The sequence below is a fragment of the Diorhabda sublineata genome, chromosome 1 (genome assembly GCF_026230105.1).
Source record: "Diorhabda sublineata isolate icDioSubl1.1 chromosome 1, icDioSubl1.1, whole genome shotgun sequence".
Classification (NCBI taxonomy): domain Eukaryota; kingdom Metazoa; phylum Arthropoda; class Insecta; order Coleoptera; family Chrysomelidae; genus Diorhabda; species Diorhabda sublineata.
In genome coordinates, this window is record NC_079474.1 from 13,232,721 (window position 1) to 13,252,302 (window position 19,582).

The 19,582-nt window shown below is 33.5% G+C and overlaps 2 protein-coding genes across 6 annotated transcripts in view; both read right to left on the reverse strand.

The window, feature by feature from the left end:
- The window catches only part of LOC130440776 (mitogen-activated protein kinase-binding protein 1), an 86,540-nt gene extending 71,306 nt beyond the window's left edge, over window positions 1–15,234 (reverse strand). For 3 of the 5 annotated variants that reach the window (XM_056774170.1, XM_056774154.1, XM_056774130.1), the window contains exon 1: window positions 15,007–15,234. The gene's annotated coding sequence lies outside the window, so the exon portion shown is untranslated. The remainder of the gene's footprint in view (window positions 1–15,006) is intronic. The other 2 variants (XM_056774161.1, XM_056774105.1) reach the window with 1 other exon arrangement.
- A 693-nt stretch (window positions 15,235–15,927) lies between these two features.
- Window positions 15,928–18,584, reverse strand: LOC130445144 (uncharacterized). Its single transcript, XM_056780670.1, has 4 exons — window positions 18,396–18,584; window positions 16,855–16,935; window positions 16,280–16,530; window positions 15,928–16,158 (listed from the first exon to the last, which is right to left on the reverse strand). Exons 1-4 carry the CDS (start codon window positions 18,439–18,441, stop codon window positions 15,946–15,948), a joined length of 591 nt encoding a protein of 196 aa, XP_056636648.1. The 5' UTR covers window positions 18,442–18,584; the 3' UTR covers window positions 15,928–15,945.
- Between the last annotated feature and the right edge of the window lie 998 nt (window positions 18,585–19,582).

Consider the following 19,582-nt stretch of genomic DNA (forward strand, 5'->3'; position numbering starts at 1 on the left):
GCTAATATTCTTGCCAGGATGAACAGGATGTCACGAAATCTGTCTACTCGATTTAATTCGAATTAGTCTGCTTCTTAGGATAACCAGGACGTAACGAAATCTGTCGATTTTACCCACTTTAAAACGGTAATATGAATATAAAAATAACGCACCTATCAAAATTCGATAACAAAATAGTGATTTAATAAGTTTGTCTCATTGTCCTTATCAGGTACATCAGGTTAACAGTTTCCGTTCGGAAATGCAGCCTGATAAACGAAATCTACTATATTAGAGGCATAATGTTTAATAAATATCCACTGCCGGAAGATGGCGGTGAATTATTAGAAACATACAGAGACCAATTTTATTAAAAGAAGACAAAAATTGATCAAATCTCTTATAGTATTCATATTTCCATAGAAACTGACTTTCGAAGTAACTTTATGACCTCACAGTAGTACCAAAACTCTTATCCCTCGATCGCCATATTGAAAAAAGGGGTGGAATTGTATTTATGCTATATTCCACGATCTATTGGTCGAAGAACGAATTTTTACAGACATTTTTTGTTGTAAATTAAATTCTCTACAAGTATTTCTATAAATTTTAATGATAAAATTAATAACAACAAAGTAATTAACAAAAATATACGCCATAACTTTTCTTTCTTGGAGAATCTACCTATTTATATTGTTTTTCTGTGACTATTTCCAGGAAATCGAATATTCTAGAAAGTGATATAGTGTATAAAACGAGTTATAGCAGCAGTTGAGTTAGTAAACACATAAAATAAATTACGTGAGCGTTTGCAAATTAACCCCAGCGCTTTGTGATAAAAAAGTACTTAAATAAATAATACAGCTGTTTTAAAGATGTCGGTTGAGAGACAAAGGTTGCAATTTAAGTTCACACTAATCCCCCTTAAAAATTTTAAAAGCAACGAAATCGAAATATCAGCAAAGTACTTTACATTTTATACATACTGTATATATTTTTCTTTCGATTGTAGCGCTTAGAAATTCACTTCTATTCACTAGAGACACACACGCATCTGTTGTTAATTAAAAATTGAATTTTCATTATAAATAAACAAAGACGAATGATTTAGAACAATCTCGTAGATGCCGCGTATTCAATCTAAATACTCACTGAAGAATATCGAAGAGGAGATCACGAACAGCATCGAGAATCGAAATATTTTCACGCTACGCTGTCACCGATTCAATCACATTGTTCTGATTTTTTTTTTGTTCTCGTTGGAACGAATTTTATTTTAATTTTCAGTTAAACTGTTCATTAACAGTAATTTTATGCTCAATTTGGTGCTGATTCGAAGATTATATGCCCTAACATATCACGTAATCGACCCATCATGGTAATAATTCAAACCTTGCTCTAATTATTAGATGTACGGGATGTTACGATAGCGCGCTGTATTTCAAAAACAAATCGTACAAGTATAACATCATTACTAGAACAAGGCGAGATTAGGGGTAAAAAATTCGTTTTGGCGAATAAAAACACAATTTCGATATCACAAAGTCAACATAGACAACAGATACTGACAGACGTTAACATATATTGACAGACCACAACAGATATCTACATAAATCCGCAGACTGAAACAGATATTCACAAAGTCAACGAAGATATCAACAGATATTGACAGACTACAACAGATCTCTACATAAATCCGCAGACAGAAACAGATATTCACAAAGTCAACGAAGATATCAACAGATATCTACATAAATCCGCAGATAGAAACAGATATTCACAAAGTCAACGAAGATATCAACAGATATTAACAGATATCTACATAAATCAGCAGACAGAAACAGATATTCACAAAGTCAACGAAGATATCAACAGATATTAACAGATATCTACATAAATCCGCAGACTGAAACAGATATTCACAAAGTCAACGAAGACATCAACAAATATTGACAGGCATCAACAGATATCTACAAAAATCCGTAGACTGAAACAGATATTCACAAAGTCAACGAAGACATCAACAGATATTGACAGACATCAACAGATATCTACAAAAATCCGCAGGCTGCAACAGACATTGACAAGTCAACATAGATATTGACAGACATTAAACAGATATCAATAAGTGACCACAGACACGCACGGAAGTCCATAGACCTGTAGCAGAGACTTACAAATACCGATATACGAGGTTTGTCCGGAAAATACGTATAGAAGATGAATAATAACTTTATTTTACCATTTGCAGGTGCCGTTGGGTTGTACTGCTGCTATATCCAATCCCATCAACGCTCAGTTCGATTCAGAGCGAAAATCGTGCCGAAGAGGGGACTTTCTCCATCTAGTCATCACCGGAGAAGAGTCCTGGTTTTACAAATGCGATGTGGAACTCAAATCTCAAAGCAAGAATAGAAGCTAGCGGGAAAACCGAGATTAAAAAAGGCTGCAATCAATGTTGATTGTTTTCTTTGATTCTAAGAACACTTTTACAGGGAATTTGTTCCCCCTAAGCGTAAGCTTGAATTATTACGATGAAGTTTTGAGACATCTCAGAACAATGCGCGTTGAGCGTACGTTTTTCGCACGAATCTATCACCGTGATAGACCATCCGCCTGATTCACCCGATTTACCTCCTTGTTTCCGAAATGCAAATACTTGGGAGATGTGCATATGGAATTCATTTACAAATAGAAGTTCATTTTATGTCAGGGTGAGTCCTTTGAAGGACTCCATATTGAAATACATGTAAATGTAATCGTATTGTTATTGATTTCAGTTATTAAGTCGAAAATTCTAGAAAGAAATTATACTGAACACTAAATTAAACGCGTTTCGGTAACCAAGTTCATCACTTTCGGTATACATATACGATGGATAGTTTCTGAGATACGGAGAGTTAACTTAATCAGACGCCCGACACAGGATATAAACAAAAAGTAAATAAATTATTAATAATTTTGAAAATACAATTGAAAAGTGTACGCCCATGTTTACACATTTTATTTATAAACTGCAGCCAGATATCGAGACAGTATCGATAGTTGAAATAACTTTAAATGTCACTTAAATAGCTGGTTAAATAAAAAGCATCTCAGCGAATGTGAAAGGAACGAAAATAAAAAAGAATACCGACGGCATTAACGATGACTAACCTTAACGGGACACTTTTATCCAAGTAATTGCACTATATAATTGTATTTAGACAGACAATGGGCATCCGAAACCACCGCGTCATGTAGGTAATAAACATATTACGTAATCTGGGAGAAATTATTTTGTAGCAGTTGAGTTTATCAACATTTTTAAGTTCGTTGTACTGTACAGTATGATTAGATAAAATTCCGTTTTGTATTATACACGATATCTCGAAATTAACGCACGTTGTTACCAATGGATATGTCGCCTTATTGGTATCCTAAGTTGAGAAATAACTGAGACGTCGTCTTATTGGATTCTGAAGGTTAAAAGACAAGAGAAACGTCGTTTTCTAGGAGTAGAAAGTTGAGTAGCAAAAGAAACAACGTCTTATTGGAGTTGCATAGCAAAGAGACGTCCTCTTCTTGAAGTCTAAAGGTTGAATAAAAAGAGAAACGTCGTTTTTTTGAAGTCCAATTTGAGTAGCGACGGAGACGTCGTCTTCTTGGAGTTTAAAGGTTAAACAGCAATAGAGACATCGTCTTTTAGGAGTCTCAAGGTTAAATAGAGACTACGTTTTCTTGGAGAACGAAGTTACGTAGCAAGAGAGACGTCATCTTCTTGAATTGCAAAGTTGAATAGCCATATACGTCGTCTTCTTGGAATCCAACGTTTAAAACTAAAAGAGACGTAGTCTTCTTGGAGTTTAAATGTTAAACAGCAATAGAGACGTCGTCTTTTAGGAGTCTCAAGGTTAAACAGCAATAAAGACGTCGTCTTTTAGGAGTCTCAAGGTTAAATAGAGACTACGTTTTCTTGGAGAACGAAGTTACGTAGCAAGAGAGACGTCATCTTCTTGAATTGCAAAGTTGAATAGCCATATACGTCGTCTTCTTGGAGTCCAACGTTGAAAACTAAAAGAGACGTAGTCTTCTTGGAGTTTAAATGTTAAACAGCAATAGAGACGTCGTCTTTTAGGAGTCTCAAGGTTAAACAGCAATAAAGACGTCGTCTTTTAGGAGTCTCAGGGTTAGATAGCAAGAGAGACGTCGTCTCCTTGGATTCCAAAGTTGAATAGCAATATACGTCGTCTTCTTGGAATCCAAGTTTAAAACTAAAAGAGACGTCGTCTTCTTGGAGTTTAAATGTTAAACAGCAATAGAGACGTCGTCTTTTAGGAGCCTCAAGGTTAAATAGCAAGAGAGACGACGTTTTCCTGGAGTACAAAATAGCGTAACAACAAAAACGTCGTGTTCTTGGTGTTTAGAGGTGAAGTAACAACAAAGACGACGTTTTCTTGGAGTACGAAGTTGCGTAGCAAGAGATACGTCGTCTTCTTGAATTCCAAAGTACAATAATAAAAGAGTCATCGTCTTCTTGGAGTTTAAATGTTTAAACAGCAATAGAGACGTCGTCTTTTAGGAGTCTCAAGGTTAAATAGAGACGACGTTTTCTTAGAGAACAAAGTTGCGTAGCAAGAGAGACGTCATCTTCTTGAATTGCAAAGTTGAATAGCCATATACGTCATCTTCTTGGAGTCCAACGTTGAAAACTAAAAGAGACGTCGTCTTCTTGGAGTTTAAATGTTAAACAGCAATAGAGACGTCGTCTTTTAGGAGTCTCAAGGTTAAACAGCAATAGAGACGTCGTCTTTTAGGAGTCTCAAGGTTAAACAGCAATAGAGACGTCGTCTTTTAGGAGTCTCAAGGTTAGATAGCAAGAGAGACGTCGTCTTCTTGGATTCCAAAGTTTAATAGCAATATACGTCGTCTTCTTGGAGTCCAACGTTGAAAACTAAAAGAGACGTCGTCTTCTTGGAGTTTAAATGTTAAACAGCAATAGAGACGTCGTCTTTTAGGAGTCTCAAGGTTAAACAGCAATAGAGACGTCGTCTTTTAGGAGTCTCAAGGTTAGATAGCAAGAGAGACGTCGTCTTCTTGGATTCCAAAGTTGAATAGCAATATACGTCGTCTTCTTGGAATCCAACGTTTAAAACTAAAAGAGACGTCGTCTTCTTGGAGTTTAAATGTTAAACAGCAATAGAGACGTCGTCTTTTAGGAGTCTCAAGGTTAAACAGCAATAGAGACGTCGTCTTTTAGGAGTCTCAAGTTAGATAGCAAGAGAGACGTCGTCTTCTTGGATTCCAAAGTTTAATAGCAATATACGTCGTCTTCTTGGAGTCCAACGTTGAAAACTAAAAGAGACGTCGTCTTCTTGGAGTTTAAATGTTAAACAGCAATAGAGACGTCGTCTTTTAGGAGTCTCAAGGTTAAACAGCAATAGAGACGTCGTCTTTTAGGAGTCTCAAGGTTAGATAGCAAGAGAGACGTCGTCTTCTTGGATTCCAAAGTTTAATAGCAATATACGTCGTCTTCTTGGAGTCCAACGTTGAAAACTAAAAGAGACGTCGTCTTCTTGGAGTTTAAATGTTAAACAGCAATAGAGACGTCGTCTTTTAGGAGTCTCAAGGTTAAACAGCAATAGAGACGTCGTCTTTTAGGAGTCTCAAGGTTAGATAGCAAGAGAGACGTCGTCTTCTTGGATTCCAAAGTTGAATAGCAATATACGTCGTCTTCTTGGAATCCAACGTTTAAAACTAAAAGAGACGTCGTCTTCTTGGAGTTTAAATGTTAAACAGCAATAGAGACGTCGTCTTTTAGGAGTCTCAAGGTTAAACAGCAATAGAGACGTCGTCTTTTAGGAGTCTCAAGGTTAGATAGCAAGAGAGACGTCGTCTTCTTGGATTCCAAAGTTGAATAGCAATATACGTCGTCTTCTTGGAATCCAACGTTTAAAACTAAAAGAGACGTAGTCTTCTTGGAGTTTAAATGTTAAACAGCAATAGAGACGTCGTCTTTTAGGAGTCTCAAGGTTAAACAGCAATAGAGACGTCGTCTTTTAGGAGTCTTAAGGTTAAACAGCGATAGAGACGTCGTCTTTTAGGAGTCTCAAGGTTAAACAGCAATAGAGACGTCGTCTCCTTGGATTCCAAAGTTGAATAGCAATATACGTCGTCTTCTTGGAATCCAACGTTTAAAACTAAAAGAGACGTAGTCTTCTTGGAGTTTAAATGTTAAACAGCAATAGAGACGTCGTCTTTTAGGAGTCTCAAGGTTAAACAGCAATAGAGACGTTGTCTTTTAGGAGTCTCAAGGTTAGATAGCAAGAGAGACGTCGTCTTCTTGGAATCAAACGTTTAAAACTAAAAGAGACGTAGTCTTCTTGGAGTTTAAATGTTAAACAGCAATAGAGACGTCGTCTTTTAGGAGTCTCAAGGTTAAACAGCAATAAAGACGTCGTCTTTTAGGAGTCTCAAGGTTAGATAGCAAGAGAGACGTCGTCTCCTTGGATTCCAAAGTTGAATAGCAATATACGTCGTCTTCTTGGAATCCAACGTTTAAAACTAAAAGAGACGTAGTCTTCTTGGAGTTTAAATGTTAAACAGCAATAGAGACGTCGTCTTTTAGGAGTCTCAAGGTTAATCAGCAATAGAGACGTTGTCTTTTAGGAGTCTCAAGGTTAGATAGCAAGAGAGACGTCGTCTTCTTGGAATCCAACGTTTAAAACTAAAAGAGACGTAGTCTTCTTGGAGTTTAAATGTTAAACAGCAATAGAGACGTCGTCTTTTAGGAGTCTCAAGGTTAAACAGCAATAGAGACGTTGTCTTTTAGGAGTCTCAAGGTTAGATAGCAAGAGAGACGTCGTCTTCTTGGAATCCAACGTTTAAAACTAAAAGAGACGTAGTCTTCTTGGAGTTTAAATGTTAAACAGCAATAGAGACGTCGTCTTTTAGGAGTCTCAAGGTTAAACAGCAATAGAGACGTTGTCTTTTAGGAGTCTCAAGGTTAGATAGCAAGAGAGACGTCGTCTTCTTGGAATCAAACGTTTAAAACTAAAAGAGACGTAGTCTTCTTGGAGTTTAAATGTTAAACAGCAATAGAGACGTCGTCTTTTAGGAGTCTCAAGGTTAAACAGCAATAAAGACGTCGTCTTTTAGGAGTCTCAAGGTTAGATAGCAAGAGAGACGTCGTCTCCTTGGATTCCAAAGTTGAATAGCAATATACGTCGTCTTCTTGGAATCCAACGTTTAAAACTAAAAGAGACGTAGTCTTCTTGGAGTTTAAATGTTAAACAGCAATAGAGACGTCGTCTTTTAGGAGTCTCAAGGTTAAACAGCAATAGAGACGTTGTCTTTTAGGAGTCTCAAGGTTAGATAGCAAGAGAGACGTCGTCTTCTTGGATTCCAAAGTTGAATAGCAATATACGTCGTCTTCTTGGAATCCAACGTTTAAAACTAAAAGAGACGTAGTCTTCTTGGAGTTTAAATGTTAAACAGCAATAGAGACGTTGTCTTTTAGGAGTCTCAAGGTTAGATAGCAAGAGAGACGTCGTCTTCTTGGATTCCAAAGTTGAATAGCAATATACGTCGTCTTCTTGGAATCCAACGTTTAAAACTAAAAGAGACGTAGTCTTCTTGGAGTTTAAATGTTAAACAGCAATAGAGACGTCGTCTTTTAGGAGTCTTAAGGTTAAACAGCAATAGAGACGTCGTCTTTTAGGAGTCTCAAGGTTAGATAGCAAGAGAGACGTCGTCTCCTTGGATTCCAAAGTTGAATAGCAATATACGTCGTCTTCTTGGAATCCAACGTTTAAAACTAAAAGAGACGTAGTCTTCTTGGAGTTTAAATGTTAAACAGCAATAGAGACGTCGTCTTTTAGGAGTCTCAAGGTTAAACAGCAATAAAGACGTCGTCTTTTAGGAGTCTCAAGGTTAGATAGCAAGAGAGACGTCGTCTCCTTGGATTCCAAAGTTGAATAGCAATATACGTCGTTTTCTTGGAATCCAACGTTTAAAACTAAAAGAGACGTAGTCTTCTTGGAGTTTAAATGTTAAACAGCAATAGAGACGTCGTCTTTTAGGAGTCTCAAGGTTAAACAGCAATAGAGACGTCGTCTTTTAGGAGTCTCAAGGTTAGATAGCAAGAGAGACGTCGTCTCCTTGGATTCCAAAGTTGAATAGCAATATACGTCGTTTTCTGGAATCCAACGTTTAAAACTAAAAGAGACGTAGTCTTCTTGGAGTTTAAATGTTAAACAGCAATAGAGACGTCGTCTTTTAGGAGTCTCAAGGTTAAACAGCAATAGAGACGTCGTCTTTTAGGAGTCTCAAGGTTAGATAGCAAGAGAGACGTCGTCTCCTTGGATTCCAAAGTTGAATAGCAATATACGTCGTTTTCTTGGAATCCAACGTTTAAAACTAAAAGAGACGTAGTCTTCTTGGAGTTTAAATGTTAAACAGCAATAGAGACGTCGTCTTTTAGGAGTCTCAAGGTTAAACAGCAATAGAGACGTCGTCTTTTAGGAGTCCCAAGGTTAGATAGCAAGAGAGACGTCGTCTCCTTGGATTCCAAAGTTGAATAGCAATATACGTCGTTTTCTTGGAATCCAACGTTTAAAACTAAAAGAGACGTAGTCTTCTTGGAGTTTAAATGTTAAACAGCAATAGAGACGTCGTCTTTTAGGAGTCTCAAGGTTAAACAGCAATAGAGACGTCGTCTTTTAGGAGTCTCAAGGTTAAACAGCAATAGAGACGTCGTCTTTTAGGAGTCTCAAGGTTAAACAGCAATAGAGACGTTGTCTTTTAGGAGTCTCAAGGTTAGATAGCAAGAGAGACGTCGTCTTCTTGGATTCCAAAGTTGAATAGCAATATACGTCGTCTTCTTGGAGTCCAACGTTGAAAACTAAAAGAGACGTCGTCTTCTTGGAGTTTAAATGTTAAACAGCAATAGAGACGTCGTCTTTTAGGAGTCTCAAGGTTAAACAGCAATAGAGACGTCGTCTTTTAGGAGTCTCAAGGTTAAACAGCAATAGAGACGTCGTCTTTTAGGAGTCTCAAGGTTAGATAGCAAGAGAGACGTCGTCTTCTTGGATTCCAAAGTTGAATAGCAATATACGTCGTCTTCTTGGAATCCAACGTTTAAAACTAAAAGAGACGTAGTCTTCTTGGAGTTTAAATGTTAAACAGCAATAGAGACGTCGTCTTTTAGGAGTCTTAAGGTTAAACAGCAATAGAGACGTCGTCTTTTAGGAGTCTCAAGGTTAGATAGCAAGAGAGACGTCGTCTCCTTGGATTCCAAAGTTGAATAGCAATATACGTCGTCTTCTTGGAATCCAACGTTTAAAACTAAAAGAGACGTAGTCTTCTTGGAGTTTAAATGTTAAACAGCAATAGAGACGTCGTCTTTTAGGAGTCTTAAGGTTAAACAGCAATAGAGACGTCGTCTTTTAGGAGTCTCAAGGTTAGATAGCAAGAGAGACGTCGTCTCCTTGGATTCCAAAGTTGAATAGCAATATACGTCGTTTTCTTGGAATCCAACGTTTAAAACTAAAAGAGACGTAGTCTTCTTGGAGTTTAAATGTTAAACAGCAATAGAGACGTCGTCTTTTAGGAGTCTCAAGGTTAAACAGCAATAGAGACGTTGTCTTTTAGGAGTCTCAAGGTTAGATAGCAAGAGAGACGTCGTCTTCTTGGATTCCAAAGTTGAATAGCAATATACGTCGTCTTCTTGGAGTCCAACGTTGAAAACTAAAAGAGACGTCGTCTTCTTGGAGTTTAAATGTTAAACAGCAATAGAGACGTCGTCTTTTAGGAGTCTCAAGGTTAAACAGCAATAGAGACGTCGTCTTTTAGGAGTCTCAAGGTTAAACAGCAATAGAGACGTCGTCTTTTAGGAGTCTCAAGGTTAGATAGCAAGAGAGACGTCGTCTTCTTGGATTCCAAAGTTGAATAGCAATATACGTCGTCTTCTTGGAATCCAACGTTTAAAACTAAAAGAGACGTAGTCTTCTTGGAGTTTAAATGTTAAACAGCAATAGAGACGTCGTCTTTTAGGAGTCTTAAGGTTAAACAGCAATAGAGACGTCGTCTTTTAGGAGTCTCAAGGTTAGATAGCAAGAGAGACGTCGTCTCCTTGGATTCCAAAGTTGAATAGCAATATACGTCGTCTTCTTGGAATCCAACGTTTAAAACTAAAAGAGACGTAGTCTTCTTGGAGTTTAAATGTTAAACAGCAATAGAGACGTCGTCTTTTAGGAGTCTCAAGGTTAAACAGCAATAAAGACGTCGTCTTTTAGGAGTCTTAAGGTTAAACAGCAATAGAGACGTCGTCTTTTAGGAGTCTTAAGGTTAAACAGCAATAGAGACGTTGTCTTTTAGGAGTCTCAAGGTTAGATAGCAAGAGAGACATCGTCTTCTTGGATTCCAAAGTTGAATAGCAATATACGTCGTCTTCTTGGAATCCAACGTTTAAAACTAAAAGAGACGTAGTCTTCTTGGAGTTTAAATGTTAAACAGCAATAGAGACGTCATCTTTTAGGAGTCTCAAGATTAAATAGCAAGAGAGACGACGTTTTTTTGGAGTACGAAGTTACGTAGCAACAAAGACGTCGTGTTCTTGGTGTTTAAAGGTAAAGTAACAACAGAGACGTCGTTTTCTTGCAGTCTAAAGTTGAATAGCAAGACAAACGACATTATCAGAGTCCAAAGTTGAGTAGCAAGAGATACGTGGTGCTTTTTTTCAAATTTGTAAAATCGAGTTAAATAGATTCAAAATATTATTATAGAATAACAAAGAAAAAAATAGAATATGTCGTTTATATAAGAATTAAAATTAAGCCGGTTCTTAAGCGAAAGTGTTCAAAGCTGTCATATGTCACCTGCGGCATAAAACAGCTACTTGTGTCATCTTTCATGTATTCTAAGCTGTAATTTTGTCACAAGTCATCTTGTGGGGTAAAAGTTACCTTTTTTCTTCAAAAATATTTAGGAAAATCGTTAAAAAGTCATTTGGAATCGCCCCATTTACATATAAATATAACGACCTCATCAATATTGCAATTTAAATCTTATTAAATTAAATTTATTTCGAATTTTATTTTAAATTAAATATTTAAAATCTACGGAAAAATTTTAGAACAACAAAATTATTTCTAGAAAAAGATTTTTCAGTACTATTCATTCCATAACGTCGCAGATTCAGCCATTACAAATAATATGGATGAAAGGAGCCCTAATTAGACCCTTAAAGGTTCCCCGTACCAAGCGTCGAAATGATTTTGCTTTCTCATTTTCTATCATTCCAAAAGGACTAAGTTATATCCAATTTTGGTTGTAAGAAAGTATTTATTTACTTTTTTACATATAAAATTAAACTGTAGACGCATTTCTTGCGATTTTTGTGACGTTCGATGAACACACCCTATATCCACAAACATAAATCACACATTAAGTTCAATTAATTGGTTTGATCTGGTTCCTGTTGTTAACAGTCTGAAAGGGCAGATGGTATCACAGATTCAACACCAATCAAATTATAAAACTAAATTAGATAAATGAGTTTAGAAGGGCGTGTAAAACAGATACGGAATAACCAAAAACACATAGAATACGAGGGTTTCTACTTAAGTTTCCATGAAGACAAATAAAAACAAATATTTTTAATTGTATGCGGATTTGTTGTTTTTCAAAATCAATTTCAATTCAAGATCAATTTATTTTTTTCATCCTGTAGCGAGGTGCGACAACGATTCAATTTGGAAAACCACGACACAGTCGCTCGAGATGTTGCTTTATCACCAACAGCCGAATCGAGTTAATGTCAATGTCAGATTTGACATATTCACATCGGTGTCGCCATATCTAAAAACTTCAGTACAACCCTCGTATCCAATAAGTATTGAATTACGATGACGTTTTTCGTCATGACCTTGTATATTTTTATGGTGATACGTTGACGACGAATTAGATAAAAAAAAATAAATATATTCTTATCGTCTCCTTGTAGCAGTTAATTTTATCAATACATAATGACCTAATCGTGAGATTATTAATTTTTGTAACAACTTTGAACTGAGTTACGTGATTAATGAGATTAACGACATGCAACAAAAAGTGAATTCCTATAAGAGAACGAGTATGTTCAAATTCAATATAATTTTGTTTCTAATTCAGTGAAATTTTTAAATTACGCGCAAGTTTACGCCTTCGGAAACCCAAAACACTGTTCCGAAAAAATGATACTTGTACAAAAAGAACACAAATCATTCCACGGGATGGAGAATTAATATTTTTGTAAATTTTCATCGGTTTTTTTTTCGTTATTTTTCCGCGTGAAAAATATGTTCAATTGAATCTCAATTTTTGTCTGTATTTACTTAATAACGAAAACAGTTTTCTTTATATAAATTTAAATCTCAATTGATAAATGAAATTTTCAAAATTTCCCCTTTGGGAATGCCTGCATATTCGTCAGCTTTTCATACAAATGTAATTTCATATAAAAATACTCGAGGTAAAACTTTTCTTAAACACCCTGTAGACGTTTTCAAATTGACACCATGTATAAACAATCAGTATAAGTTGGCATGTTTCTATATTTGGTACGAACTTAGAAATGCGGTAGCAAATGATACTGTAACTAGTAAATTAACGCAAAAAATCGAGAAAGCCGTTTATATCCAAATATAGAACTAAATTTTTTGTAGAAATTTCATATCTTGGCCTTGACTACTTGCCTCTGCCTAGCCCTTTTCATTCCACATAGGTTATTCGCTAGATATGATTTATGTAAGTAGCTAATTATGGTTAGCAAACCTTTTCAACTGGGTTGGACTATAATAATAACGATTCGAATTAATCCACGAAAATTCTGCATTGAATCAAGTCAGTGTAGGCCTTGCCCGAATTGTTTAAGCGAAAAAACTGAATTTCTAATATTTTTTTATCTACTGGCTACAAAATTCGTGAACACAATTAATTCCTCGCCAATGGAAGTATCCATATTAAATAATGATACTTTTTATATAGGACAAACATCACAATCCTTGGAAAATAGATTAAAAGTCATCAATACGTTAAAAAACAACAATAACTAACCGTATAATAACAAAAACATTATTTTAATCGTTAAAACAGAATCCAGTATGAATAATTCTAAAATATTTGCTCACCCCATATCAAAAAAAATATTTCTATACTATGGCAGCATCAATATTGAAAAGATGCCAACATTTTCATGGTCAAATCGTCGTATATGAAATTTTTCGTTGTAATTGTGATGCTATTTATATAGGACAAACATCAAAATAATTGAAAAATAGATTAAAAAGTCATTAATACGATAAAAAATTGGCACTTGGGAATTTAGTCGCTATGAAACGATTTGGGGCTACAAAATCCACTTCGTGCAAATATTTAAGCCTCAGGATGTTGGTGAGAGGTTTGACTGCGTAAACTAATCAATTTAACGCATTCCAACGTTTACCAACATCATGATTTCGAGAAATGGCAGCTACTGGAGTGTAGCCAATCTAAAACAGCAGAAAACCCTGCATTCGCCTGAAATGACCGTATGGGTTGCGTTGTGAGCACTTTTTTGAAAGGGAACACACTGTTACAGTGAATTCAAAAGTTTTGTGCCAGATGTATGAACTGCAAAACCAAAGAAAATCGTTCCAGCATGAAGAAGTAACTTCACACACGTCCAATAGATCTCTGCGACGAAATCGTGATATTTTTCTGACAAATTGATCTCCAGAAGAGGTGACATAAATCTCGATTTAACACCTATGGACTTTTTCCTGTGGGGTTAGGCCAAATCTAAAGTTTACGCTAATATAGCGACTTCCCTGGCACGATTAAAAGAAAATATCCGTCACGAAATGGTAGTTATCACTTAAACTGGTGTTGAGAAATATATTCCTCTCTTAGTATAGGTCCTTCAGTGTAGTACTAATAATATACACTTCAAACATTTAGTATTCGAATTGCATTACCCTGTATAATAGAAATAAATCTAACGTTAGACTGCCTGACACAATGGTTGTCTAGTTTACGTATTGTTCTCAAGAAATAGACACAGATTTCTCTGTTGTCTTTTCTGAAGGTCATTTCCGTCATTATTACCATATTAATGCATAAATAACTCACAAAGGAACATACATTATACAAAGAGATTCCAAGAAAATATGATTATTGGTATCAAGTGGTATGATTTATTGATAAAACTGTTTTACTATAGATTCCTCATTAACAAATACAATAAATTTTGCTTTTTAAATAAATCATCCTGTATGTTATATCATGTTGAGATTTCTATGTATGTAGTATTACATAATTTCAATAAACCCTGTATATTTTTTATCAATAATTTACGTGTATCTTCTTTGCAATTTACTTATATCTCATACTTAATTTACAATAAATTGCTTTCATTTGACATCATAATTTAAACAAAATATAAAAATTTTCTATCATCATTTTGGATTATACAAAAACTTGCTTTATACAAATTATTTCTGATAATAAATAATAACGAAACATATACAGCATGACAGGCAAAAAAATGAATATTTTGAAAAACATATATCGTATATATGATAAGAAAATAAGTTTTTATAGTTTACTTAGAACATAAAGTCTCCCCTAGATTAAAACACATATTAACATGCAAGTTAAAGGTAGGGCTCGAGGGGTTAGAGCCCTTTAATTAAGTAATTTATTGATTTTTGTATAAAGGTAAACAAACATGTTTTATTTTCATATGTTGATCTATTCAAAAAAAATCTTCCATTTCCTCCTGTTATAATTACTTTTTTATTATTCAAATTAAAACCTTTTTGTATTCTATTTGAACAAAAAAACGTGATAATGTATTATTCATCATCAACAGTTATAAAATTTAAAACAGTAACAAACAATAAAGTGATAAATCATTTGTATCCTAACCTAATAACATTGATTTTTCAATGTTTAACCTCACTAATTGGATTGGCGTGAAGGTAAAATTTGTGAATTAAAAAAAAGAAAATTATCTTTATTTACACTTACCATTTGATGGTTTATATTTTATCTGTGGTTAAAACCTCAAAAAGTCTTATTAAAATACTACAATCACATCAACACTACACAACACAAAAACAGAGATATCGCCATATTGGATATTTAACTGATCTGTCTATTTAACGCGGCGTTGTCAGACTTAATAAACTGGGATTAATCTAATTTTATAAATTATAAGACGAAAATAAAGGTGATTTATAAATATTTTTCTTATATCAAATTAATGTTGATACTAAATTTAAATTGTAAATACGTTTACATAACATTATAATTTATTTGATTTGACAAAGTAATAAAAAGCTTTATCAATGTATGATTTTAAAAAATACTAATTGTAGTTAATATATAGAAATATTGGAAAATTTGATAATTTTCTTCTAATACTTAATAATTTGTTGTTATACATTTTAAGAAAAAGCTCTTATGGAGTCAATTCTTCAAACCCGATTGATTTTTAACGATATGACAACATTGTTCAAAATGTAACAATAGGCGGCAGAAATACAATGAAAACAATAAGAGTTCAATTTCTCAATGGTATTTTTTAATAAATACAAACAGGTAAGTCAAAATTTATATTGAGCAGGTAGATAACTTTTTCTAAAGACTGTTTTCTTTTTTATTTTTCAAAATGCTTATAGTTGAAATTACTGTTGCCAGACGCGACAATATTCGGCGTTAGTCGAACGCGATTAGAAGCTAACGATATAAGAATCAAACAGGACCGGCTTTCGTAAATTCATAATATATTGATTGATAAAAAATTCAAAGTTTTAATAATTAGGGAATATTTTACTTTGAATAAAATTAACATGTATATATGTATTATATATTTCTAATAATTTAATATAAACATTATAACATAGTGAAATTAAATTATTTATCCATTTTAATAATTTTTAATCCATCTTCATTTGACGTGTTTTTTCATTTTTGCGTTGAATGTTTGTTTTGCATTTCTGTTGCATTGTTCCTTAGTTTATCGTCCTCATCTTCTGGAATAACAGATTTCGCATCAATTTCCCCAATACCTAAACCAGGTTTTACTCCAACAGAGACGTAATCAGATGTTTTTTCGGCCGATGCACTCCAACGTTTCAGCCAATCAGCAGCTTCGGAACCAGTGATGTTATCAATAGACTGAAAAATTATTATTAAAAAATGTTTTTCGCCTAAGGATTATATAAATGACAGACTTGATTGAATCTAATTATTATTATTATGCTTGGAAAGTAATTTGTCAGTGGTTAAAATGAATTACCTTATTCTCTTCATTCTTCACGGGTATTGAAGCTTCTTCGTTTTGAATTTGAGCTTTCAACCTCTTCAATTCATTGTTTTGGGCATACAAGGTGTCAGCCAAAGTTTCTAAAGTGTTCCTTTTGTTGGTATTTTCCTTAGGGTTTTGATTTTGAATTGGTTGAGTGTAAGTCTGCGGTCCTAATTCTACCAGTACTTGAAAATCGGCTCTGTTACCTAGTTTGAATCCCCAACCTATCCTAGAATCGGTACCTACATTGAAACAATTCTTATAGTACTTGTAGGATCTATTTTTTAACATAAAAACTTAATTAGAATAAGATATTCGAGATTATGCATAAAAAGAAATAGTTTCTTGATTGCAATTTGAGAATATATCAAAAACGTTGTAAAGAAAAACACGCAATTTTCAATGCTATTTTGACCAAAATATCTCATAAATAAGTAAATTTGATGAAAAGTTTTGTATTCTTAATTGATATATATATAAAAAAATTCACAAAAAGATCCGTCTTGTATCTACTATAAAACTACGAAGATCGAAAATAGCTCCAAATAAAAACAAAATATAGTTACCTTTTTTTACAGTTGGAATATTTGAGTAAACAACTGATAGTAAAGATGGTATCTCATCTGGGACAATCAAAGTGTCGCAACCTAGAAGAAATTATCGGATTTAAGATAATCAGTTTTTAATAACACGATAATAATCCAATAAATCACTTGTAAATCGAAATAAATTTTGAAAAACATTTATAAGAATTTATGAAAAAATATATCACACTGACACCTACTGGAGTATTCAGTAACATATTACGCAGTTACGCCATCTCTTGCGATTGATTAGAATTCTTAAAAGAAATTATGTTTGATAATTTATTGTATTGTATTGTATTATCCATTAGATATAATATTCTTATTTTATGACACTTAGGAGAATATTAATTGCTACTTCAATTCATTATATTGCACATAAAATTGAAATTATATATGATACTATATCTCCATCTCGTATGATTGATTAGAACTAATAAATAAAATGTAGTAATCTCAATCAATTGAATGTAATAACGGCTCTATATGATTTCAAGTCATAGTAATAATAAATACTTAATTAAAATTTACTTTAATTTGATTCAATCAATGGGATCTTCTTTGTTTATGATTAAAACTATATAAAGCTCAGTTGCGTCATCTCTTAAGATAGGTCAGTACTAATATATACGATGTAGTAATCTACTTTTCAATTAACAAAGTACACCAACGGTATTAAATGATTTTAAATAAAAAAAATAGCAATGGTTTCGTTAAAATTTACTTCATTCATTTTACAATCGATAGAACTCAAATTGATCCTCGTTGTTTACAATTAAAATTGAAAAAAAACATTTGCGTCATCTATTAAAATAAGCTAGAACTAATGAGTTTTTCTCAAATAATCGAGTGCACTAAAAGATTTAAACAATTTTGATCCACATAAATAACGATGGTATGCTCAAAATTCACTTTATTTAAAATCCAATCAACAGGAATCGAATTGATTCTCGTTATTCACAATAAAAATTAAAGAAAACGCAGTTTCGTTATCTATTAAGATTAAGGTTATAACTAATAAATAAAATGTATTCAAATGTAAAAACGGTTTTAAATGATTTAAAGTCACATAAATAATAATGGCTTCGTCAATTTCACTTTATTTAAGCTAATATTAATGGGGATCTAATTTATTCTCGTTATTTACTATGAAAATTAAAGAAAATGCAATTGCGCTATCTATTAAGGTAAGCTAGAACTAAGTATAAAAATCATATGTAGAAATCTAGTCGAATGAAGAGTCTGTAGTGTATGATTTGTTTTATTACCATATTTGGTTTGTAGGTGGAATTATAGATAGCGCCTCAATTTCATCTCTCAACAGCTATAAATTGAAATCTAATAGCTTCTAGATGATTTGAATAGAATTTTATGTACATAGTATTGAATTAAATATAATTTGATGAATAGAGAGCGATGTTTTTATTCAAGTTGATACAAAATATTCAATTTATTATTTGTAATACTTTTATAGTGACATATTCTGAACAATATTTATTTATTTAACTATTGAATTACATTACCTAATAGACAACATAGTAACACACTTGAAAACACTGTCACTTTCATATTCCGCAGTCTCGCTAAAAGTGAAACAAAAAATATGTTCGTTGGTGTGTCAATTACCGATTTCACTTTCGAATGAAAAAAAAATTATCTATTTATACGCAATTTCTTCGACTATAAACATAGTTTAGATATTTTTTTGTTCATTTCGGTGTCCTAGCACTTTTTAAACTGAACTTTAAATTTCAAGAAAAACCAAATCGCGCGTACGAGGCAGCTGCAATATATCAACTTTCCCTTATACCTTAGTCAATGCGAGTATGTATTGATACATTCATTTACAGGTCCGTATTAAAATAATTTCAAAAATAACGTAATCGGAAATTGAACTACACCAAATGAATAATTGAAAAAAATGAATAACCGTGGAAAATCCGAGAAAAGGACAACAATACAAATATATACGTGCCCTTTCTGATTACGCTAACCTAGTGAATGATTGAAGGACTCAGGAGGTCCAAGTAAAAAAAAATGAAAGTACTTTGTTACTGCACCACGTATTATTTCCCATTTGAAAAGTACCAGCAATACACATTACCCGCCATTACTGTTCCATTTCACAGCACGTTTTATTTCCTGTCTGACAAATACTAGTGTTGCACCTTACCCGCCGTTTTTGCTCTAGTTTCGACAGCCCTGGTTTGCGATTGCGCTGTAACCATGTTTTTTTGTGTCTGACAAACCCTACAATTGCATATTCGCAATACATTTCTTACATTAGCTTCTTGGATTATTATACAATTCAAATACTGTCTGCTTTTCCGAAAGATAAAAATGAACCTGTGTTAATATATAAATAACAAGGTATAAATTTTATGCCCCTCGTATATACAAAGAACTTCGAACATCAATTAACCCTGTTCGTCAATGTGATACTAGTTTTATGATATTCAATAACACTAAATATTTAAAGTGAAAATGTGTAAATTTACATTTGTGTGTCTCCGCTTCTGGTTTCTAATGTGATTTCGTAAGATCGTGAAGTTGTCAAGGTTTATGTTGCACAATTACTTGAATAAACATATATACTTAATTATATTTTCCTTTTATATATTTGTCATGATGAATTCGCGTTCATGAGATCATAATTTATGTTTGTAATCATATTTGACATGGATATTACTTTTCGTTCATTATTATTTCA

Coding starts and splice junctions, on each gene's coding strand:
- LOC130445144 (XM_056780670.1), bottom strand. CDS start 18,441: ATGAAAGTGACAGTGTTTTCAAGTGTGTTACTATGTTGTCTATTAG. Junction 16,531..16,854: donor TATTCCAACTGTAAAAAAAG/GTAACTATATTT, acceptor GTTTCAATGTAG/GTACCGATTCTAGGATAGGT. Junction 16,159..16,279: donor TGAAGAATGAAGAGAATAAG/GTAATTCATTTT, acceptor ATAATTTTTCAG/TCTATTGATAACATCACTGG.